We start from the raw sequence: 25,738 nt of genomic DNA, 5'->3' as shown, positions 1-25,738 counted from the left end.
ATATAAGCGCCACCTTGTGGAGGATCCTGGGAAGTGTAGTCCAGAAGCGCTGGGCAGTGAGATCCACTTCCGCTCTGGGAGGGCGGAGCTGTGGCCCCCCGTTTCCCCCCGGGATTCTGGAGTGGGATGGGCGCGAGTCACCACGATCTCCGAGGAGGTGAGTGAGCAAGCGAGCGAGTGCGGACCCCCGTGTCTCTGACTGGCTTGCGTGGCCTGGGCCCCGTAGGCGCCATCCTCGCTCTTGGGGAACAGAAGCGGCGGGTGGCAGGTTTGTGCAAGGTTCGCGCGTGGAGTTGGGGATCGGCCGGGTCGGGAATCTGTTTCTGTGTCTCTGGGCCGATCCCCTCGCCTCCCTTACTTCCGCTTACTCCGTGCCTTTCCAGCTGTATAATCTTTGTGGAGTTATTGATTTATCTGTTTCTCCTGCCTAGAGAGGGGTTGATAGTCGTGTCACCGGACAGTAGTGTCCCACCGGATCGGCATCAGGCCGAGTCGCCCCCCAGCCGGCCGGGAGTGTGTGGGGTCTTGATTTCGTGTAAGATTTCACAGCAGGAATCCAGGTGATTTTAAGAGGCTGTTTATTAAAGCTGGGACAGGAAGAGTTTAGGGGAAAGAAAATAGAAAGTTCACCCGTGAGAAGGCGGGGGCGCGCTCCAAAGGGAGCGAGGGCCGGCTTCCTTTATCTTGAGGGATTTTATCTGCTTCCCAAAGGCGGGATTTTTAGGGGAGGATCTCGAAAAAATATTCATCAGCTTTTCCAGGTGTGCACTTTCATGGACCTGATCTCCACTGTTAGGTCAGCGCCAGGCCCTGGCCTCCCTGTCCTGGTTTTGCACCTTTTTCTGGGCCTGGAGCTGAAATACAACGGATGCCTTGATGTTATCTCTAGAGAGGGAAAGTCTGGGGGAAGGTCTAAACCGATGACCAGCGATATGAAACATCACCCTTGGCAAGGTCCGGCACCAGTTTTCCGGGGCCTTCCACCTGTGACCTGTATCTGGCTGTGAATTGCTCTGCGGTTTGGTTCAGTTATGTCTGTTTTCCCATTCCACCTGCCAAGGAATTTTCCTAGCTTCTTACTGTTCTGCCTGAGGAGGACCTCCCTAGTGGGTTTGTTGTAAGATTAGGTGAAAGTAAAAGATGTAGCCCTAGCCGGTTTGGCTCAGTGGATAGGGCGTTGGCTTGTGGACTCAAGGGTCCCAAGTTCGATTCCGGTTAAGGGCATGTACCTTTGTTGCGGCCACATACCCAGTGGGGAGTGTGCAGAAGGCAGCTAGCTGTTCGATGTTTCTCTCTCATCGATGTTTCTGACTCTCTATCCCTCTCCCTTCCTCTCTGTAAAAAATCAATAAAATATATTTAAAAAAGAGAAAAAATGATGTGAAAGTGCTTAGCAGTGATCCCAGCACAAGCTAAGAGGTGGCTGGTTGTTATCAATCTATTATTTCTTTCTGAGAAGTGCTCAGTCCCTGAAAACTTCGGTGCTGAGCCTGCATAAGTTCTGAGCTCCAGCTCCAGCACCGCTGGCCCTTGTCTGTCCTCTGTGGTGGGGAGCGGGGCTGTTGGTGGATTGCTAAGGACTTCCCACTCCCCCCATCCTGTTTGAAAGGCAGAAGTGGGCCACCCCCGCTGGTGCCTGGAGGATGCCCACTGTGATTCATCTTGGACCAGAGACACTATTGTAATATCTTCCAGCCTCCTGTCCGTTCTCAGCCTGGCTTCTCAAAGAGGGTGCAGAGAGGAGGGAGTGACCCCTGGCTTGTGGTCACATTGTCCCAACGTGGGATAATTTAACAAGCTGTGCATCATTCTGTTCTCAATAGGGAAGCAGACTTCCTTCACTCGTTAGCAAGTTTTCTCTATTGGGCAAATGTTCAGACATTTAATGAATGAAGGGGAGGTTGGATGAGACATTGTTGAACGAGTAACAATGTTTAACATGTTGAGTGACAGTCTTCTATAGGTTTTATTTGCTTTAATTAGTTTAATCCTCATAACAGACAAAGAATGTTGATAGGTGAAGAGTTTAAGGGAGCAGAGAAGACATAGAACTGAAGCCTGGGTTCTTGACCTTGCTGCCATACCCTCCTTCAGCCCTAAGAAATGGTAATCCCGAGGACAGAAGAAGGGAGGGTCATCTACACTAATCTACACTAATAAAAGAGAAACATGGTAATTAGCATACGACCGCTACCCTTCCCATTGGCTAATCAGGGCAATATGCAAATTAACTGTCAGCCAAGATGGCGGCCTGCAGCCAGGCAGCTTGAAACTAACATGAGGCTTGCTTGCTTCAGTGACGGAGGACTCCAACGTTCCCCGCCGGCCGCTGCAGGCCTCTGAGCCTGCAGTTTCAAACATTGTAACAAATATAGACGCTAAACAAAACCCCAGAAACCAGCTTTCAGCTGGCTGGGACCTCAGAGCTGGAGTTGATACAGAGTTTCGAGAACCGAAACAAACCAGATACCTGCTTTCAGGAGCGGAGGCCTAAGAGCTGGAGCCTCAGAGCTAAAGCTGGCCCAGAATAAAAAAAGGAAAAAAGGAGCAGTTGGGAGCTTCAGTCGGCCTGAAAACAGCCCTCAGCCCCTCACCCAGACTGGCCAGGCACCCCAGTGGGGACCCCCACCCTGAAGGGTGTGTGACCAGCTGCAAACAGCCATCATCCCCTCACCCAGGCTGGCCAGGCACCCCAGTGGGGACCCCCACCCTGATCCAGGACACCCTTCAGGGCAAACCAGCCGGCCCCCACCTGTGCACCAGGCCTCTATTCTATATAGTAAAAGGGTAATTATGCCTCCCAGCACCGGGATCAGCAGAGCTGAGAGGCCTCCCGGCACTGGGATCAGCATGACAGGGGGCAGCACCCAAACCCCCTGATCGCCCTGTTCGTGACAGGTGAAGGCGCCCCAACCCCCTGATCGGCCCTGCTCTGTGGATGATAGAGGGCGGCGGCCCCCCCCCCCCCCACGGGCCCTGCTCTGTGTGTGATGGGGTAGAGCCATAACCTCCCCATCGGCCCTGCCCTGAGTGTGACAGTGGTGGCGCCCAAACCCCCTGATCGGCCCTGCTCTGTGGGTGATAGAGGGCGGCTCCCCAACCCCCTGATCCGCCCTGCTCTGTGTGTGACAGGGGGCGGTGTGCCAACTCCCCTATTGGCCCTACTCTGTGAGTGACAGAGGGGAGCTCCTCAACCCCCTGATGGGCCCTGCTCTGTGCGTGACAGGGGGGAGCTCCCCAACCCCCTGATCAGCCCTGCTCTGTGCATGACAGGGGGTGGCGCCACAACCTCCCCATCGACTCTGCCTTGAGTGTGACAGGGGGCGGCGCCCCAACTCCCCAATCGGCCCTGCTCTGAGCCCAACCAGGGGCTGCACCTAGGGATTGGGCCTGCCTTCTGCCACCCGGGAGCAGGCCTAAGCTAGCAGGTCGTTATCTCCCAAGGGGTTCCAGACTGCAAGACGGCACAGGCCGGGCTGAGGGACCCCCCCCCCCCCCCCGAGTGCACAAATTTTTGTGCACCGAGCCTCTAGTTTGGTAATAATTTAGGGCAGAGGTGGGCAAACTTTTTGACTCGAGGGCCACAATGGGTTCTTAAACTGGACCGGAGGGCCGGAACAAAAGCATGGATGGAGTGTTTGTGTGAACTAATATAAATTCAAAGTAAACATCATTACATAAAAGGGTACGGTCTTTTTTTTTTTTTAGTTTTATTCATTTCAAACGGGCCGGATCCAGCCCGCGGTCCATAGTTTGCCCACGGCAGATTTAGGGCCTTAGCACACTTGAAGGCTATGCTCATTCAATTAATTCCTTGTTATTTTTTATGACATTATGTTTATATTCTGATTATTGAGTTAATTTGTGCTCATCATAGAGAATTTGAGAAATAGCTGAAGGAAGCCAAACATTATCCATGACCCCAGGTGTAGAGATAACTATAAGGATGTTAATGTATTTCTCTTTGCTTGTTTCTATGTCTGTATATATTCTCTGTGCTTCTCAAAACTTGTATCATAGTTGTCATCCTTGTGACAACTGTGATCATGAACTTTTCAAACACAAGTGTAGAGAAAATACTGTACTAATGAATGTATACTAATGTATGAGCACAGCCTTCAACTGTTGTCAGCTTTCTGTCCATCTTGTTACATCGTCCTCCCCCATTATCACATTTGCTTTGGTATTTTATTGCCAACTCCAGACACTGAGTCTAGAAGATGTATATTGGATTATTATAAATATACTAGAGGCCCGGTGCACGAAAATCGTGCAAGGAGGGGGGGTCCCTTTAGCCTAGCCTGCACCCTCTCCAATCCGGGACCCCTTGGGGGATGTCCAACTGCCAGTTTAGGCCTGATCCCAGCCTAAACCAGCAGTCGGACATCCCTCTCATAATCCTGGACTGCTGGCTCCTAATCACTCACCTGCCTGCCTGGTCGCCCCTAACCGCGCCCCCCCCCCCGCCTGCCTGATTGCCCCTCACTGCCTCTGTGTGATGGCCTGATCGTCCCTAACTGCCCTCCCTGCCAGCCTGGTCACCCCTAACTGCCCCCTGTGCCCCCAACTGCCCCCTCCCTGCCAGCCTGGTTGCCCCTAACTGCCTCCCCTGCTGGCCTGGTCACCCCCAACTGCCCCCCCACCAGCCTAGTTGCCTTTCACTACCCCACCTGCCAGCCTAATTGCCCCCAACTGCCCATCCCCCTGGCCTGGTCGCCCCCAACTACACCCCCTCTGCCGGCCTGGTCACCCCCAACTGCCCCCCTCTCCAGCCTAGTTGCCCCTCACTGCCCCTCCTGCTGGCCTGGTTGCCCCTAACTGCAGCCCCTACCTGCCTGGTTGCCCCTCATGGCCCCCCTGCCCCCCGCCGGCCTGGTCATCCCACGCAGTCTGCTTGTTCAGTCGTTTGGTCGTCCCTCACTAACCCCCCTGCCGGCCTGGCCGTAGGCAGCCATCTGTGAGGGTATAGGGGTTAATTTGCATATTACCTCTTTATTTTATAGGATGGGGGTCAAGGGAGAGGAGACATTAACAGTTCCAAAGTTCTCACATGGTAACTGGGAGAATGGTGGTTAGTGAGAGAGCTGGGGGCCCTGAAGAGTTGCAGTTAAAGGGGAGGCGCTGAATTTGTTTGTTTATTTGGAATGTAATTTGCTCTTGGTTTCCAGCTGGTGCCTCCTCTTGAGCTGTAGGTTCCTATGTTGTGGGGATTGTGTCGTTCTTTTCAGCGTGCCCAACACTGACAAGGTTTGCAGAGGAAGTTATTCAATTGTGTATGGCTGGTGCATGTGTCAGCTGGCAGCTGGATACCTGGGCCTGCAGCCCTGAGAGGTTGTTTTCTGATTTCCTGAAAACAGGTGACAAAACTATGAAAAGGATCTACTAGTATATGGGTATTTCTGGCCTTTATAGGACCACTCTTGGCTGTGCACAGTTGCTTTTCAAAGTATTTGGTACTTGATGTACAGTTATTAACAATACATTCATACCCTAAAACAAATTGACTTAGGAACTAACCCAGACTAGTGTATCATTTCTATATAATTTATTATATAATGACAATGATAATTAGCATTTATTGGGAGTGTATTATGGTTCAAGCAGAGTTTCCAGTGCTTTTGTGTATTAACTCATTTCTTCCTCAAAACAACATACAGACGAGGCACAGGAGGATAACTGACCTACAGATGTGCCTGAACTAGTAACTATAGCACAGGCATTGATACCATCCCTGGTAAATAGCACCTCCCGTTTGTTCGTCTCCCTTTTTTCCTGCCATATTTTTCTTAACAGTGCTATGACGGGCCAATACATTATATACTTATCCGTTGATTGATTGCCTACCTGCCTCCTCTAGTGTAGTATCAGCTTCATGAGATCAAGGACTTTAATGTGCCTAGCTCATGTTAGATGCTCAATAAGGATTTATTGAGCCCTATCCGGTTTGGCTCAGTGGATAGAGTGTCGGCCTGCGGACTGAAGGGTCCCAGGTTCGATTCTGGCCAAGGGCACATGCCTGGGTTGCAGGCTCGATTCCCAGTGGGGGGCATGCAGGAGGCAGCCGATCAATGATTCTCTCTCATCATTGATGTTTCTATCTCTCTATCCCTCTTCCTTCCTCTCTAAAATCAGTAAAGATGTATTTTAAAAAAACTGAAAATATATTTTTTTAAAAAAGGATTTGTTGAATAAGTGAGTTAATGATCTTGGTGAGTAGTAATGAAGCTCTCAGTTAATATGACACAGGATGTATCTTTATCAACTATTCATTAAGTTATTCATTTATTTTTAAACAAATCTGTCTGGAGTGCCTGCGACATGCCATGAGCTGGAGAAAGAGTAGTGACCAAAACAGTGGGGCTTCATTAAAAAGATGGATAAATACAAGGAAGATAAATAACAAAACACACAGGAGGATGTTAGAAAGTAATGACACTAAATATAAAAAGGAAGTGAGTGGGAAAAGAAGAAAAACGGTGGGGAGTTTAAATTATATAAAGCATGGTCATGGAAGAGCTCTTTGAGGAGAATGACATTTGAGAAAATACCTGGTGTGAAATCAATCAGTCAACCAATCAATCACTTTTTAAATTAAATAAATAACGACATAGGGTTTGCCTTCCTGAGAAGCCCATGAATGACCCTTTTATGAATACGTAACTTTTAAGGATGACCTTGATGTTGTTTGAGCAAAGCCAGTAAAAGAAGAAACCCTGAAGATACAACTCATCCTCTCCTCCTCCCACTGGGGAGCTCAGAATCGCTCAGCTCAGAGGAGCCTCAGGCATCAACTGGTTCACTCCTTCCTGACTACCCAGTGGAGTGTGTTTTCAGCCATTCATTGATTCCATGGGTTTTGAGTTCTCTAGCTGCAAAGGATAAAAAGATGTGTTAGTCATCTTATAGGCAAAAGAGCTGCTTACCCTCTAATTAGCCCCCAACTACCCCCAGGTGATGGAAGGCTTTTCAGAGTAGCTGGCAGGCAGCAGGCAGGTGGTTGGCAGGTGGCGGGCAGGTGGCCAGCTAGCCAGGCGCCCCAGACCCCACTTGCTTTCTCTCACTAAATACTGTGAAATGTCAGGTCTCCTTGCAAAGCTCCATGACTGAGCAGAGTAGGAGAGTGCAGCAAATGTAGGGCCAGAGCAAGGAATTGGATGTTATAAAGGGAATTGCTTCCAGGCTTTGAGAAGCGGATGCATTGCTCTCATTCCCGCCACAGTCCTTCTGCCGGAAGTAGGACGGCCCATGAACATGAGTAGCTCTCAGGTACTGCATGCGTATTTGAACGTATTGACAAAGCTGTGAGCTAGACAATGGTACGATCCCCACTTGATAGATGTGGAATAGGCACAAAGGGTAGTGGGTCAAAAGGATCATTAGTGGGATCCTGGCGATATGCCCCACCCAGACCTGTTGGCCTCTGAGTTTGCTTTCACTGTCATGGCTAGTGTATTCCAGTGCCTTCCATTTCCCACGATCCCCAGGATGAGAGCAATGACCCTTTACTCTGTGCTATTAGCCTTACTGCTTGGAGCCAGGCAGGTAGTTCGCTGCACTAGGGCCCCTGGCTGAGAGGCTACTGCTATGGGCCGAAGGAGGGGGTCACTTTTTAAAACTCACACAGAGCAGCCATATGTGCCAGGGCCTGTGTCTCATGGCTTCTTTCTCCTTTGCCACTTCTGCCTTCCAGGGTTCTGTGTTTCTCCAGGAGCAGGAGAAAATGGCCAAGTTCCAGGTGAGTTGAGTTTTGATTTTGATCTCTTAAAAATCTCAAAGATTAGACACAGCATCTTTCTCTTCCTTGGGAAGGATAAAAGACAGGTGTTTGTTATATACAGTGGGGCCTTGACTTACGAGTGTCCCGACTAACGAGTTTTTCGAGATATGAGCCGTCTCTTGGCTGATTTTTTGCTTTGAGTTGCGAGCTAAAATTCGGAGCCAGCTTCAGATACCCCACCACTAGTTGGCGCAGCGAACGTCACGGTGAACGCCACAACATCAGCCCAGCATCACGTGTCTCACTCGTTCACAATTGATTTGACATACGAGTAATTTGAGTTATGAGCTCCGTCACGGAACGAATTAAACTAGTAAGTCAAGGCCCCACTGTACCAGTTACTATTGTTTATATTGGTTCTATTTTTGTTTTTGTCTTTAACTTTTGTTTTTATTTTTGGTTTTATCATCATTTTACGGAAAGTTCAGAAATTCATAGATATAAAAAAATTTTTTAAAGCCACATTACTGGGAGGTGGGAGTGGCTGGGGAGAGGTCAATGATAGAAAAAGGAGACATATGTAAGACTTTAAACAATGAAGAATTTTTTTAAAAAGCCACATGACTACACTGCTACGTCAGCTATTTCCTCATGCCATATTTTATATAATTACAGCCACAGCATATGTACAATTTTAAATCTTACGTTTTCACTTAATGTTAGCATGAGTTTCTTTTTGTGGTTTGGCATTATTTTATATACTTCTTTCAGAAGGGTTTCTATTTTTTGTGTAAACTTCAGAAGTTACAAACATGCATATACCCCAATGTGCCACTGAATAAATTTTGTTTTGATTCATAACCCTTTTGCATGAGTTTTAAACTTGAAATATAATTTACTTACAAAATTAGACATCTTAAGTGTTAGGTCCGTGACAGTGCTATGCCCCATTTTGAAAGTTGAATAATTACATTGGACCACCACCCAAAACCCGAAGTAGACCATTTACATTACCCCCAAAAGTTCTCTCTTGGACTGGCTGTGAAAGACATGAGTTTATTAGGATTTATTTGAACTTACATGTGCGTGGGGCAGGGGCACGGAGGGGCGGAGGGGGAGCGGTTGCCATTGAAGTCTCCAGGGTTATATAGAGCACAGATGACAGAGCACCCAGCCATAATGTTTCCTTCTAGGCTCACACCCAGAAACGTTTTCTTTTTGGCCCTTCCTTGACCCAGGCCTTGGCCAGGTTCCCAAAGTCCCATGGTTTACTCTCAGGTGACCTTCATTATATCCCACAGGGGAGAGTTGGAGGGGGCCCGTGCTCTCTCGTACCACATACTCTTTTGAGTCAGTTTTCTACCCCTCAGAGGCATCTGCTGTTCCGATCTGTCATCGCATGATTAGTTTACTTGCTTACAAATTTAATACACTTAATTCGTACAGTCTGTACTCTTGTGCCTGGCTTTTTTCACTCAGCATAATGTTTTTGAGATTCGTCTATGTGGTATGCATCACTACATTATTCCTTTTTATTGTTGAGTTGTATTACATTTTATGAATGTATAGGACACTTTGTGTACCCTTTGGAAGGATAGACAAAATTCTCCTTTTGCAGGACATTTGGGCTCTTTGGCAGCTTTTGATATACGTAACGGTCCTCTGAGCATTCTTGCGCAGGTCTCCTTGTGAGTATGTTTTCATATCTCTTGAGTAATCATCTAGAAGTGGAAAGACACAGTTTGTAGGGTAGGTGAACATAAGCAGTTACCCAAAGAGGTGGTACCATTTACAGCCCACCACAGCATCTGAGAGTTTCAGTTGCTCTATATCTTTGCTATAGTTTGATGTAGATCTTTTTATTTCAGTCACTAGAAGCCCAGTGCACGAAATTCATGCACAGTAGGGTGCCTAGTGGCTGCCGACTGCCAACAGGGACTCCATTCTCCAGCTGCTGGCTGCCGGCCAGGGCCTTCCTTCATTATGTGCTGCCCCCTGGTGGTCAGCGCATATCATAGTGAGTGATCAAACTCTTGGTCGGTCGAACTCCTGAGGGAACACTTTGCATATTAGGTTTTTATATATATAGACTAGAGGCTCAGTGCATGAAAATTCATGCACTAGGGGGAGGTCCCTCAGCCCGGCCTGTGCCCTCTCACAGTTTGGGAGCCCTCAGGGGATGTCCAACTGATGGTTTAGCAGTCTGGTCTCCCTCTATGGGAGGCCACCCTGGTGGCCCTATCTGGGGATGTCAAGCAGCTGGCCCCACCCGGAGTCGTCCTGCCACCCATGGCCTCATTCTGCAGGAGGTGACTGGGCGGACGATCAGGGGATGGCATCAGCCCCCATCGCCTCACTGTTGGTCGCCGCTGCCCCCCTCACCCCATCGCCGTCCCCTCCCTCTGGCGCACGCCTTGGCTGGCCTAGCATTACCTGCTCACCGGCCCTGCCCCCCGCCAACCTGACATTCCACTGTTCGGTTGATTTGCATATTACGCTTTTATTATATAGGATTCTAATGAATGGCATCTCACTATCAATGTAATTTCTATTTCCATCATGAAAAATGATGTTGGATACTTTTTCATGTGCATTTACACCATCCTCCTATATAATAAAAGGCTAATATGCAAATTGTCTCCTTGACCAGGTGTTCGACCCAGAGTTCAACCAGGGGGCGGGGCCGGCCGGTGAACAACCCATGGCCCCTCCCCCCAGCTGGCCGCGGCCCTTCCTCCTGGCTGGCTCTGTCCCCAGTCAGCCCCCCCATCCCGATCGGGGGCAGGACTGGCTGGCCAACCTCCCGCATCCCCTTCCCCCAGCCAGCCCAGCCTGATCACCCTGATTGGGGCAGGCTGGCCAGACCCCACCCATGCACGAATTCATGTACCAGGCCTCTAGTATATACATACCTTTTGAAAAGTTTATTGAAGTTGTTTGCCCATTTTAAAAATGGGCTTCTACTTTTTATTGTTAATGAAGGTTTCCTTTTCATATTCTGAGTTCAAATCCGTTGTCAGTTATATTTACTGTGAGTAAATATTTTTCCTTTCTGTGGTTTTCTTAGTTGTGTCTTTTTAATCATTTTTTAGTTATAATTTGCATGTAATGTACATAAGATAAACTTTTCCAATCAGTTTTGACAAATATACATGCCTTGTGACCACCGCCCAATCTAAATGTAGACTGTTTCCATCACCCCAAAAGGTTCCCTCATGCCTCTTCCCACACCCCTAACTGTAGGCAACAGCAACTAATTTAACTTTACATCACTGCTGAGTAATCTTTTCTTGAGTGCATATAAATGGAATTATATAGAATGTTCTCTTTGTGTCTGGCTTCATTTGTTCATCATTATGGTTTTGAACACATATCAATAGTTTATTCCTTTTTTTAAAAAAAGTTTATTCCTTTTTGTTGCTGCATTATATTTCGTTTTATGGGCATACCACAATTGGGCATACCACAATTGTCCATTCACCTATTCATTTTTGGCAAATGTAAATAAACTCTTATGACCACTTGTGGACTGACCTTATGGGTGAACATGGATTTCCTTTCTTTTTTCTTTTTCTTTTGATAAATAACTAGGAAGAGAATCTCTTTTTAAAAATTGCCAAATCATTTTACACTGTGGTTGTATATTTTACATTTTCAACAGAAATGGGTTAGAATCCCATAGTTTCCAACAGGATATATCTTCAAACGTTTAAGTTTTAGCCATTCTAATGACAGTATAGTGGTATGTCAGTGTGGTTTTTCTTTCTTTCTTTTTTAATCAGTACAACTTTCATTAGCATTTCCCTGTTGCCTGAGGATTTTGAACATCTTTTCTTCTTTTTGATCATTTGTATATCTTCTTTTGGAGTTGTTTGTTCAACTCTCTTGTTCAATTTTTAAAATAAGTTATGTTCTTACTCTTGAATTTTAATAGTTCTTTTTGGATTCTGGATACAAGTCCTTCTGACCCATGAACATTTAGATATTTCATTTATCTCTTTTTTTCATTTATTTAGGGCTTATTTCATTCCTCTCAGTCATGTTTCATAGTTTGCAGTGTACAGATTTCTTACATATATTTTGTTGTTGATGTTAATTATCACCTAAGGATATGTTTTCCATTGATTTTACTTTTAGAGAGTGTGGAAGAAAGGGAAGGAGGAGATGAAGTAGAGGAGGAAAAGAAAAAGGAGGAGGAGGAGAAGAGGAAGAGAGAGAGAAACATCAACATGAGAGAGACTCGTCGAATAGTTACCTCCTGCGCTCACCCCAGCTGGGGTCAGGGATCGAAAGTGCAACCCTGGGCCCAGCCCTTGTGGCTTAGTGGTTGAGCATCAATATATGAACCAGGAGGTCACGGTTTGATTCCCGATCAGGGCACATGCCCGGGTTGTGGGCTCAATGCCCAGTGTGGGGTGTGCAGGAGGCAGCCGATCAATGATTCTCTTTCATCATTGATGTTTCTATCTTTCGCTCCCTTACCTTTCCTCTCTGAAATCAATAAAAATATATTAAAAAGGAAGAAAGAGAAAGAAAGAAAGAAAGAAAGAAAGAAAGAAGGAAAGAAAGAAGAGGAAAGAAAAAAGAAGAGAAAAGAAAAGAAAGAAGCTGCAACTTCGATATCCATCCTTGACCTGGAATCAAACATGTGACCCTTTGGTGTGTGGGCCGACTCTCTAACCACTGAGCAATAGTGGCCAGGGGTTCTTACACGTATTTTGTTAAATTTATCCCTAAGTGATGTTTTGGGTTTGATGTTCTAAATGGTTTTGGTTTTGCAGGAGGTCACTATTCTATTCTTGATCGGGCACATGCCCAGGTTGTGGACTCAGTCCCCCAGTATGGGGCATGCAGGAGGCAGCCAATCCATGATTCTCTCTCATCATTAATGTTTCTTTTTCTCTCTGCCTCCCGCCCTCTCCCTCTCCCCCTCTCTCCTTTCTTCTCTGAAGTAAATAATAAAAAATAAAAAATAAATGGTATTGGCTTTAAAATTCCATTTCTATTTGTTTGTTGCTAGAATATATAAATATAATTGATTTTTGTACCTTGACTCTGCTAAATTTGCATACTAGTTCTAGTAATATTTTGTACATCACAGAATTTTTTATATAGACAGCAAATAAAGAGTTGTACTTTTTGCATTCCCATCTTCATCCTGTTGACTTCTTTTTCTTCCCTTATTGCATTGGCTAGGTCTGCTAGAACAGTTTTGAATAGAAGTCCTGACCATATACAGCCTTGCCTTGCTTCTAATCTTAGAGAAAAAGCATTCAGTCTTTCATCATTACCTGGTGGGTTTGTTTGTTTGTTTGTAATATATTTCAATTGATTTTTTAGAGACAGGAAGGGAGGGGGAGAGAGGGACAGAAACATTGATGAGAGAAACTCAATTGGCTGCCTCCTGCAGGCCCCCTGTTGGCGATGGAGCCCACAACTTGGGCATGTGCCGTGACCTGGAATCAAATGGGTGTATGAGACAATGTTCAACCAATTGAGCCACACCAGCTGGGCTACCTGATGGGCTTTTGTAGATGCCTTTATGGTGGTTAAATTGCTACTTAGGGTTGATATCATGAATGAATGTTACATTTTGTAAAGCACTATTTCTGTTTATACTCAGATGGTTGTATGACCCTTTGGTTCAGTTTGATTCTTTTGAGCTTTGTTTTTAAGCCTTGATAGGGTGAGTCTAGAGCAGTGATTCTCAACCTTCTGGCCCTTTAAATACAGTTCCCCATGTTGTGACCCAACCATAAAATTATTTTCGTTGCTACTTCATAACTGTAATGTTGCTATTGTTATGAATCGTAATGTAAATATCTGATATGCAGGATGGTCTTAGGCGACCCCTGTGAAAGGGTCGTTGGACTGCCAAAGGGGTTGCGACCCACAGGTTGAGAACCGCTGGTCTAGAGTAAGCTTTATCTTGGAGCAGTGGTTCTCAGTTTGAGCCATTTTGCCCCACCATGGGACATTTGGCAATGTCTAGACATTTTTGATTCTCATAACTAGAGAGGTGGGTACCACTGACAACTACTGGACAGAGGCCAGGGATGCTGATGAATGTCCTACTATGTGCAGGAAAACACCCACCCCACCCCCTCGCAACAAATGTCAGTAGTGCCTGTTGAGAAACTCCTTTCTCAAGATTGTTTAGCCCTTTTACTAAAGCCTGGTCCTTCGGGGGCTGCTGTTGAAGATCCCTAGTGATCAGGGAGGGCTTTCACTTTGGCTGTTTGGAATTCAAACACCTCTGAGTCCTACTAAGCTCTGGGAACCATTCAGCCAATGGCTCCTTTGCCACTCTTGGCTGGGCCTGTGCTTTTTCATCCTGTACCTGCTCAGTTTCGTTTTTAGCCTTAACTCAAAGGGATGCAGGCTCCTTTGCAGATTAGCAGCGCTCTCCCTCTGCATAGCTCCCTTCCTTCTGGAACTCCGCCCTGGAATTTCCAGATCTCTTGGCCTCCCTATTCTCTGATTTCTGCCTCCAAGTCAGAGAGGCTCTGTTTAGGTTCCTCCTTCTTGCACCTGCAGCTCAAAAATTATCTACAAGCAGCCCTACCTGGTTTGGCTCAGTGGATAGAGCATCAGCCTGTGGACTGAAGGGTCCCAGGTTCGATTCCAATCAAGGGCACATGCCTGGGTTGCGGGCTTGATCCCCAGTAGGGGGCGTGCAGGAGGCAGCCAATCAATGATTCTCATCATTGATGTTTCTATTTCTCTTTCCCTCTCCCTTCCTCTCTGAAATCAATAAAGATTTTTTTTTTTAAATTATCTACAAGCAGAAATCTAGGGTGATCATAGGGCTTATCTCATACGCTTCCTTTATTTCAGGGATTAAAGGAGTGTGCTTTCAATGTTGAAAACAGTTGTTCCATATATTTTGTCTGTATATTTCCTATGTTTTTTGTGGTAGGAGGGAATGTTCAATACCAGTTCCCCTGTTCTAGCCAACAGACGTTTCTCTCCCCTGCATTTTTAATGACTTTATCATATTTCAATAAGTTATGTTTCTTTAAAAAATCTGCTATTCCTAGGCATTAACATGGCTGAATGTTTTTAAAAGTCGTTTTATAGAGCACTGCTGTAACAGGTTTCCGACATACGGGCTCTGTTCTGGAGACTGCCACTTCCGGAAAGATGGAAGAGATGGTCTTTCCCTGTTCTTCCTGCTAAAACGAAGTACAGCTAACACTCCTGGACACGGAGTGTAAAACAGACGTGAAAGGTAGAGAGAAGGCAGACCGGCCAGGGACCGCAAGACTCAGGAGTGACATGGCACTGAGTTACTTGGGGTTTCTTCTCGCCTCATCTAAGACTGGGTGCTGCGGAGAATGGTAATGAGAGCAGCAATGGGCGCAGACCCAAAAGCCTAAAGCCTCTGACTAGTCAAAGAGCCAGGAAAGGGGCAGCCTAGCAAGACAGCAAACCTTTATTTCATTTTCTTTTTCTTTTTTTAAAAAGTATATTTTTATTGATTTCAGAGAGGAAGGGAGAGGGAGAGAGAGAGAGAGAAACATCCGTGATGAGAGAGAATCATTGATCAGGCTGCCTCTGCAAGCCCCACACTGGGGATCAAGCCCACAACCGGGCATGTGCCCTTGACTGGAATTGAACCTGCGACCCTTCAGTCGCAGGCTGATGCTCTAGCCACGGAGCCAAACTGGCCAGGGCAAGATAGCAAACTTTTAGATAGTAACTGCTCTTCCCCTGCCAAATACTACAGAAAAACTGCAGCCCCAGCCCCAGCCTGCCAGGCTGTAAGGAGCCACCCTAGCCTCCCTGCCAAGGGGAAACCAGTACCTTCCAGCCCTACAGAGTCAGTGGAGACAAGGTGGGACCCTGGACTGCTCCCCCCCACCCTTGTGATAATGAACCACCTATCTTTTCCCAGCGTGGGTGGTGTCAGACGGCCTAGTACAGGGGTGGGCAACCCCTGGCACGCGTGCCAAACATGGCACGCCAGTAACTTTTGCTGGCATGCAAAACCCTCTCATAATCTTCCATTTACAATTATTTTCTTAATATCGACTTTTTTATTTTTCAGATAAATTCAGTGTAGGTGCATCTTAGATAAATAAATAATTTTACATAACAAATTATCTTAAAGACCATAGACATGGATTGATCAGAGAGGGGCAGAGCAATTTCTATGCCTCTGCCTTAACTATCCCCGCCTTCCTAGATCTGACCAGTGTTTTGGTTTCATCCACATACGCTTGTGAATCTTTGTTCTCAGTGATGAATTTTATTAAGTCTCGTAATAGGAGTAGCCTGACGGATGAAAGTAGTAGCTCGTACATATCTCTGAAGGTCACGAAATATAAACCTGATGTAAAATCTCTGTCATCAGTGATGCAGAGCAAAAGTCCCACTGATAATATCAAACGAGGCGTAAAGTTTTCTGTTGGACTATCAGTGTACACGTATACATTAAAAAATAAATGTATTTTTCATCATCATAGTAATAAAAGCTAACATTCATTGAGGACCTACTGTGTGTTCTAAGACAGCGCTGTACAGTAGAACTTTTGAGGTGATGGGTATGTTCTGTTATTGGGCTGTCTAGCATGGTAGCTACAGGCCGTGGTGGCTCTTGAGCATTTGAAATGTGCTAGTGCAACTGTGGGACAGAATTTTTGATTTTACATAAATGTAAATTTACATAGCCACATGTGACTAGTGGCTACTGAATTGGGCAGTACACTCATAGGAACTTACATATCCTCCTTCATTTCCGTGTGTAAGAATGTTCCGATACGAACACCATCACACGGATGAAATAGGTTAAGGGATCTGTTGGTCTAAGGCAGTGGTTCTCAACCTGTGGGTCGTGACCCCTTTGGGGGTCGAACGACCCTTTCACAGGGGTCGCCTAAGACCATTGGAAAACACATATATAATTACATATTGTTTTTGTGATTAATCACTGTGCTTTAATTATGTTCAATTTGTAACAATGAAAATACATCCTGCCTATCAGATATTTACATTATGATTCATCACAGTAGCAACATTACAGTGATGAAGTAGCAACGAAAGTAATTTTATGGTTGGGGGTCACCACGACATGAGGAACCGTATGAAAGGGTCGCGGCATTAGGAAGGTTGAGAACCACTGGTCTTAGGTCTTGCAGCTGGTGAGGGGCACAGCTTTGGGATTTAAAGCGAGGGATTCTGGCATGAGCGCGGTCAGACACTTTGAGTGCTGTCATACGTAGTGTCACAGGCAGGGGGCGTGTGCCTTGGGAGCACAGAGGACCGATTTCATTGCTGCTCAGGAAGGGTGACCTGTTGGTTTGTTAAACTGTAACCAAGTGAGAATCCCCAGGCTTAGCGACTGTGCGAGTGAGAAAGGAAAGATAAAAGCCACCAGGGCCTGTTGGGGGTAAAGTAACCCAACATTGCTGGAACAATTTGGCAGCGCTAACCAAACGTATCCCCCTCGACTGAAGGGTTGCGGTTCCAGGTGCTTACGTAGGAATGCTCACAAATGACACCAAGTGAAATAAACAGGGATTATTCGTAACTGCACAATTTTTCATATATATTTTTATTATTTTGAGAGGGAGAGAGGAAATGAGAGGGTGAGAGAGAAGCATCAATGGGTTGCCTCCTGCAAGTCCCCTACTGGGGATCGAGCCCGCAACCCGTGCATGTGCCCTCACTAGAAACCGAACCCGAGACCTTCTGGTGTTCAACCAACTGAGCCACACCAAAGAAGGTAAGTTGCACATACTTTTGAAGGGACTGTGGAAAATTAGTGTATGAAATTGACATGCTGGATGGAGAAGAGGGGGAAGGTCCTTAAAATAGACTCAGGCACTAAGCGGTTTGGCTCAGTGGATAGAGCGTCGGCCTGCGGACTGAAGGGTCCCAGGTTCAATTCCGGTCAAGGGCATGTACCTTGGTTGCAGGCACATCCCCAGTAGGGAGTGTGCAGGAGGCAGCTGATCGATGTTTCTCTCTTATTGATATTTCTGACTCTCTATCCTTCTCCCTTCCTCTCTGTAAAAAATCAATAAAATATATATATTTTTTAAAAATAGACTCAGGGCCAGCAGAATTCAGGACAACTTCCCCCCATCCCCTCTGCCCCTCAGTGCTGCCCTCTCCCCTTGCCCATTGGTCATAAAGTTGAGGTTTCCTGTGTGTGGTGTTGTAGGAGGCGGTGACGTTCCAGGACGTGGCTGTGGTCTTCACGGAGGAGGAGCTGGGGCTGCTGGACCCGTCCCAGAGGAAGCTGTACCAGGACGTGATGCTGGAGAACTTCCGGAATCTGGTGTCAGTGGGTGAGGACGGGTGCCCTCTGTCACTGAATGTCAGCTCCCAGGAGTATTTTGATTTCAAATGTTTAAGACTTTGGGACTCTTGAAATGTGTCCCAAACCTGGGATCTCAGTTTCCTAAGTCCTGTGAGATATCCTGTCTGTACTTTTCCTATTTTTTGCAAATTGCAGTATTGACATCTTGGTGGGGTTTAAAATCAGTTGTTTAGTTACATCTTTATTGTACTGAACAAAGTAGATTAAAGGCAGCATAGCTCCTTGTCGGAACTGCATACAGTATAACCAGAACTGTGAGTAGGTCAGGAAACGATGATCATTTGATTGCCTGTTGTATTTTTTAAAATATATTTTTATTGATATATTTTATTGATTTTCAGAGGAAGGGAGAGGGAGAGAGAGATAGAAACATCAATGATGAGTGGGAATCATCGATTGGCTGCCTCCTGCACGCCCCCCACTGGGGATTGAGCCCACAACCCGGGCATATGCCCTTGATCGGAATCAAACCCGGGACCCTTCAGTCCGCAGGCTGACACTCCATCCACTGAGTCAAACCAGCTAGGGCTGCCTGTTGTATTTATTGCAACAAGTCAGGATCAGAATTTGGAGAAATACTATTTAGCATGCATAAGGATCGTAGAATTGCCTTTTTGGAGAAGCATTAAGTTTTTGCCTTTAGTGTATCCCCTTGTATATAAGCCATTTATTTTCAATAGCATATCAACCCCTCAAATTGGATAGGAAATGACCCTTGGGGAGAGAAGAGTAGCTTCCGATGATGGAGACAGAAACCTCAGGAGGCAGGTGTGCAGGTGACAGCCAGGCAGCTGAGGCCTTCCTGGGCCCAGGCGCTCTCCTCTCCCCCGAAGGGCCGCCACCCTGGCCCAAGCCTCCATCATTCATTACGCTGCTTACTTACAGCAGCTCTCTCACTGCCTCCTTGCCTCTGCTTTTGCCTTCTGTAGTCTGTTCTCCTACAGCAGCCAGATCGTAACTGGTCAGTCAGATCAGGTAACTGGTCTGTTCACTCTTGCATGACTCCCATCTCACTCATACAGTCTGAAATAATTCCAGTGGCCTGCAGGGCGCTGCCTCATACAGTCTGAAATAATTCCAGTGGCCTGCAGGGCGCTGCCTCATACAGTCTGAAATAATTCCAGTGGCCTGCAGGGCGCTGCCTGGCCTGGCCGCCCTCACCCGCTCTGGCTGGATTTCCTTTCCTTAGCCTTCCAGCCGCACCAGACCGCTTGCTGCGCCTCTGACATGCCAGCTGCTCCACCTCATGGCCTTTCTCTTGCTCTTCCTTGTTCTCCCCGTACATCCTCCTGTCTCCTGCCTCACTCATCCGTGTCTGCTCAGATGTCATCTCATCTCAGAAGCCCGTTCTGAGCACTCTGCTTAAAATCCCCAGCCCCCTGCCCTGTCTCATTTTGTGACTGATCATTAATTACTTGCTGATATATTAAAGGATTATGTTTTGTTTACTTGTATATTGTCTTTCTTTCCCCATTTGAGTGTAACATCAGGAGGTCAGGGATTGTATCTTAACTCACAGGATATGTTAATTAATTATTTGTTTGATGAATGATTAAATGATGAATTAATGGATGAATGGGTAGGCGGTCCCATTTGAATGTGAGTGAAAAGGCTCCCTCACAGCTTCTCTTAACCTGTGTTCGTTCTCTGCATTGCCATTGTGAGGAGTGCTCCATCCATTTACTCGGTGACATCATCCCTGCCTACCTTCCTCCCTCCTCCCTTCCTTTCCTTCATTTCTCCCTCTTCTTCGCTCCCTTCTTCATTCACTTATTTTACTTTGTGTATCCCTCAAGTAAGCCCAGCCTACAATACAGTAATTACAGTCATCCCTATTGGACATATGCACAAAAATAAAAAGCTAAATCAGAGAAGCAAAAGAACCAGGAGAATCTAGCTGCTTATCTGACAGAGGAGGCCCTGCCTGTGGTGAGTAGTGGGGGAAATTCTTCTCAGTCCTTTCATCATTTCTGCTCTTGTGTCTTCATGCTGCTAGAAGTTTTCCCACAGTCAGGGAGGTTAGATGCTGCCTCCATTTGACTCGCTCCCTTATTTTTCTGTACAGACCTACCTTGGAATTACCATTCCAGTTACAACTGTTGTCTGGTTTTGCTTTATAACTGCTTTGCCTTTTAAAATAATAATTATTTTTTTAAAGGAAGGCTATATTTTATTATTGATTGACTAGAGGCCCGGTACATGAAATTCGTGCACAGGTAAGGTCCCTAGGCCTGGCCGGTGATCAGGGCCGATCTGTGGGGTGATTGGCAGGGTGATCGGGGGGCCCCCGCTGACATCTGCCTTGGCCAGCATGGCGCCGCCTGTTTGCCCGCCTCACACCCTGCCACCACCGCCGGTCACCTCCCTCTGTGGGGCAACCGGCGGGGCGATCAGGGGCCCCCTCTTGCCCCCACCTTGGCTGGCCTGGGGCCTGTGGGCTAGGGCAGCCGTGGGCAAACTACGGCCCGCGGGCCAGATCCGGCCTGTTTGAAATGAATAGAACTAAAAAAAAAAAGACCGTACCCTTTTATGTAATGATGTTTACTTTGAATTTATATTAGTTCACACAAACACTCCATCCATGCTTTTGTTCCGGCCCTCCGGTCCAGTTTAAGAACCCATTGTGGCCCTTGAGTCAAAAAGTTTGCCCACCCCTGGGCTAGGGGCAGCTCCTGCATTGAGCGTCTGCCCCCTGGTGATCATTGTGCATCATAGCGACCGGTCGTTCCGCCATTCGGTCGATTTGCATATTAGGCTTTTATTATATAGAATTAATTGATTTGAGAGAAAGGGTGAGAGAGAGAGACATTGATTTGTTGTTCCACTAATATAGGCATTCATTGGTTGATTCTTGTGTGTGCCCTGACCAGGGATTGAACTCGCAACTGATCATATTGGGCAATGCTCTATCCAACTAAGATACCTGGCCAGGGCTGCTTTGCCTTCTCAAAAAAGTCTTTACTTTTATTTTTTAATTTTGGGCCAACATTTTATTGAAATATATACAGAAAACTGCACAGTTTATAAATGTACATGAATTTTCAGGGAGTGAAATGACTTCTTATTTGTGTAAGTTCTTTTTATTGAGGTAACATTTACATATGCACATACTAAGCATGCAGTTTGATTAGTTTTGACAAATAGATGCATCTCTGTAACTCCCACTCCTCAGAAAGTTGAACGAATCTTATAGTATATTCTGTGCACATCTCCCTTATAAAAGTTCCTTTTGGCAACATCAGAATATCACAAGGTTTCGCATTTTTTGGTGTCTATCTAGTTGCCCTGCTCCATCTATGAGGAATGTCCTAGAGGCCTAATTTCACTGCAATAATGCACAAACCAAAGGCTTTCTTCTCTCATTAGAATTCTTATAAACAAAAGCTCATTGAGAATGGTGCTAGGTGGATCTCACCGTCTTCACTCCTGGAGACAGCTAACAAGGGGAGAAAAAAGCAGTGTGACTTAGGGATTATTTAAGAACATTATTATGCCAAAAAAAAAATAGCCAGAACCGGTTTGGCTCAGTGGATAGAGCGTCGGCCTGCGGACTCAAGGGTCCCGGGTTCGATTCCGGTCAAGGGCATGTACCTTGGTTGCGGGCACATCCCCACTGGGGGGCGTGCAGGAGGCAGCTGATCAATGTTTCTCTTTCATTGATGTTTCGGGCTCTCTATCTCTCTCCCTTCCTCTCTGTGAAAAAATCAATAAAATATATTTAACAAACAAAAAAAAAAGAAAAGAACATTATTATGCTTCTGATGAACAATAATTTTTATGGTACTTGTATTAGCTACTTATACCTGTATAACTACTCTTAAATGTCTTTTATGTTGATTGATATTAGTATTTCTACAGGATTTATTTATTTTTTAAAATATATTTTTATTGATTTCAGAGAGGAAGGGAAAGGGAGAGAGAGATAGAAACATCAATGATGAGAGAGTATCATTGATCAGCTGCCTCCTGCATGCCCCCTACCTAGGATTGAGCCCGTAACCCGGGCATGTGACCTTGTCTGGAATTGAACCCAGGACCTTCCAGTCCACAGTCCAACACTCCATTCACTGAGCCAAACCAGCTGGGGCTATTCTTAAACTTAGCAGCTTATAACAATAAGCATTTATTTATACTTCTGTGAGTCAGGAATCTGGTGGCAGCTTATCTGGATGATAAGGGTCAGAAATTCATAAACCTGTCAAGGAGTCCAGCAGAGCTTCAGGCCTTTGAAGGTTTAATGGGACTAAAGTTTCGGCTTCCAAGATGCACTCGTTCACCTGATTGTTGGGAGAAGGCCTTGCCAGTGAGTGGACCTCTCCATTGAGCTCCCGAGTGTCTCCCAAACATGGCAGTTACACCAGCTGGTTACACCCAAGACAGTGGAAGGCAGAAGCCACAATGTCTTTTATGACCTAACCTTGGAAGTGATGTACTCTCACTTCTGCCATATTCTGTTGGCTTCACAGATCAATCCTGATACATTGTGAGAAGGGATTTGATAGGATACGGACATCAGGAGGCAGAATCATTGGGGACCATCCTGTATGCTGGCTACCACAGCACCTTCTCATATGTACAAATACATATGTACAAAGCCTGGAAGAGAATGTTAGCCACTCACATTGATCATAAAATTCAGCCAAATTAAGTGGCAACAATTATCTTAAGAATTTTACTCCTATAAGATATGGAAATGAGTTTTCTATTTTTTTCCAGTTGTTCACTAGTTGAATATTATATATCCTTTTTACTTTTGCTGAGAAAGTTCCCTGCTCTGTAGCTATCTATTTCTAATTTTGACTTCATAGTTAAGTCTTGTTATAGTTCCAAGTGAGTCTCCTTAACACTTAGTGGATAGGAGCCTACTCATCACCTCTTTGTTTTCATAGGCATGAAAAAGCCAATGACAAAGTCCAAGCTGATCGAATATGGTCTCCCAGTGTGGTTGACTGGTGAAATATTTTTATTTCTGAGTAAATATTCATTTTTCCTCATTTTCATCTCTGAATTCTTATCCTTTCAGGCTGCCGGCATCAAAATGAGATAGAGACTCTTCAACAAGTTGGATTACGGGACCTTTTTCATGAAGACCTTGTGTGCTGGCCAATATGGGAACAAATCATGAGTAAGTTAACCAGAAATCAAGACTTGATAATAAATCTACAAGGCAAGAGGTTTGATTTGCCAATCCAAGGCGATTCCTTCTGCCAGTTGTGGGCAACAGAATCTACTCAGGTTTCTGAAGATGAGAACTATGTAATAAAGGTGCAAGGGGAAGTTCAAAGTGCCAATAGTATAAAAAATCAAGATTTTCCAAGTAAGACCGCCTGGGATTTCTGGAGAGAGTCACAGAATTATCAGAGTAGGTGTCAGCAGTTTGATGGGAAATGTAAACTGTGTAAGTGTGATGGTTGTGATATTAAAAAGACCTCTCATGACCATGATGATGATCAGGAAGTACATAAAGGTGAGAAGTCATGTAGCCACAAGAATTGTGGAAAATGTTTCCTGAAGACATCATTTCAGCATAATGGAGTTCATGCAGGAGAGCAAAATTCTCATGAGAATGGACAAGGCTTCAGTTTTGGCCCCAGTCTTGAACTTCATCAGCAGTTACACCTAGGAGCAAAATCTCATATGTGTAGTGAGTGTGGGGATGGCATCAGTTATAGCTCGCTGCTTTGCACTCATCAAAGTGTTCTCACAGAAGAGAAATTCAGTAGGAATGGTGAGTGTGGTGAAGACTTCTGTCAGAGCTTACATCTGCAAATCCATCAGAGAGTCAACACAGGAGAGAAGCCCTACAAATGTGCTGTGTGTGGGAAAGGCTGCATGTGTAGCTCATATCTTCATGGTCATCAGAGGTTCCACTCTGGAGAGAAACCCTACAAATGTGCTGTGTGTGGGAAAGGCTTCAGTCGGAGTTCACATCTTCAAGTTCATCACCGAGTCCACACTAGAGAGAAACCCTACAAATGTGCTGTGTGTGAAAAGGGCTTCAGACTGAGTTCAAAGCTTCATGCCCATCAGCGAATCCACACTGTAGAGAAGCCATACAAACGAGAGGCATGTGGTACGGGCTTTACTCGTAGTTCACATCTTCAAGAACATCAACAAGTCCACACTGGAGAGAAACCCTACAGATGTTCTGTGTGTAGTAAGAGCTTTAGTCAGACCTCAAGTCTTCAAGCCCATCAGCGAATCCACACGGGAGAGAAACCCTACAGATGCACTGTGTGTGGTAAGAGCTTTAGTCAGAAATCACATTTGCAAGTTCATCAGCGAGTCCACACTGGAGAGAAACCCTACAAATGTACTGTGTGTGGGAAAGGCTTCATGTGGAGCTCATATCTGCATGTTCATGAGAGGATCCACACAGAAGAGAAACCTTACAAATGTGGGGTGTGTGGAAAGAGCTTCAGTCAGAGTTCACATCTTCAAGCCCATCAGCGAATCCACACTGGAGAGAAACCCTACCAATGTGCCGTGTGTGGTAAGAGCTTCAGTCGGAGTTCACATCTTCAAGGCCATCAGCGATTCCACACAGGAGAGAAGCCCTACAGTTGCGCTGTGTGTGGTAAGAGCTTCAGTCAGACCTCAAGTCTTCAATACCATCAACGTGTCCACACTGGCGAGAAACCCTACAAATGTGAACAGTGTGGTAAAGGCTTCATGGTGACCTCAAGTCTTCATGTTCATCAGAGGATCCACACAGGAGAGAAACCCTACAAATGTAGCGTGTGTGGGAAGAGCTTCAGTCAGACCTCAAGTCTCCAGACTCATCAGCGAGTCCACACAGGAGAGAAACCCTACAAATGTGCTGTGTGTGTGAAGAGCTTCAGTCGGAGTTCATATCTTCAGTCCCATCAGCGAGTCCACACAGGAGAGAAACACAGCAAATGTACTGTGTGTGGTAAGAGCTTCAGCCATACCTCAAGTCTTCAAGACCACCAGCGAATCCACACTGTCGAGAAACCCTACAAATGTTAAGAGTGTGGGAGAGGCTTCATGTAGAGCCTGTATCTTCAGGCTCGTCAGAGGATCCACACAGGAGAGAATCCCTATAAATGTCACCTGTGAGGCAAGACCTTCAGTCTCACTAAGTCTCATCTTCAAGCTCATAAAAATGTGAGACATGCCATAAGGGCTTTAATCACAATTCACTTCTCCAAGAACATCAATGAATCCACACAAAAGACAAACCCTACAAATGTACTGGCTGTGGTAAGAGTTTCCAGTCAGACCGCAGTCTCCAAACTCATCAGCAAACCCACACTACAGAGGAACCCTACAAATGTGCCGTGTGTGCTAAGAGGTTCAATCAGACTTCACTTCTGCAAGTTCATCAGTGAGTTCACAGTAGAGAGAAACCCTACAAATGTGCTGTGTGTGAGAAAGGCTTCATGTGGAGCTCGCATCTTCACGTTCAACAGAGGATCCACTCAGGACAGAAACCCTATAAATGTGACATGTGTGGTAAAAACTTCAGTCAGAACTCAAGTCTTCAAGCTCATCAGAGAGTCCACACAAGATAGAAGTTATACAAATGTGAGATATGTTTCATAATTAGGTTTTTTTGTGTTTAAATAAATTCCTTTCTTAATATTTCTCTTTTTAAAATATTTTTTATTGATTTTAGAGAGAGAGAGGAAGGGAAAGGGAGAGATAGATACATCAATGAGAGAGAAACATTG

General features: G+C 45.7%; 1 protein-coding gene across 1 annotated transcript; it reads left to right on the top strand.

The window, feature by feature from the left end:
- On the top strand, positions 1-25,738 carry LOC118674562 (zinc finger protein 233-like). The gene is made up of 4 exons (XM_036346507.1): positions 1-157; positions 7,691-7,735; positions 17,886-18,012; positions 23,068-25,738. Exons 2-4 carry the CDS (start codon positions 7,721-7,723, stop codon positions 25,032-25,034), a joined length of 2,109 nt encoding a protein of 702 aa, XP_036202400.1. The 5' UTR covers positions 1-157; positions 7,691-7,720; the 3' UTR covers positions 25,035-25,738.

This window comes from Myotis myotis, unplaced genomic scaffold (genome assembly GCF_014108235.1).
Source record: "Myotis myotis isolate mMyoMyo1 unplaced genomic scaffold, mMyoMyo1.p scaffold_m19_p_19, whole genome shotgun sequence".
Lineage (NCBI taxonomy): Eukaryota > Metazoa > Chordata > Mammalia > Chiroptera > Vespertilionidae > Myotis > Myotis myotis.
Note: the sequence above shows the minus strand (reverse complement) of the source record. Positions and strands in the feature narration are given on the sequence as shown.

Coding starts and splice junctions, on each gene's coding strand:
- LOC118674562 (XM_036346507.1), top strand. Junction 18,013..23,067: donor CCGGAATCTGGTGTCAGTGG/GTGAGGACGGGT, acceptor TTATCCTTTCAG/GCTGCCGGCATCAAAATGAG.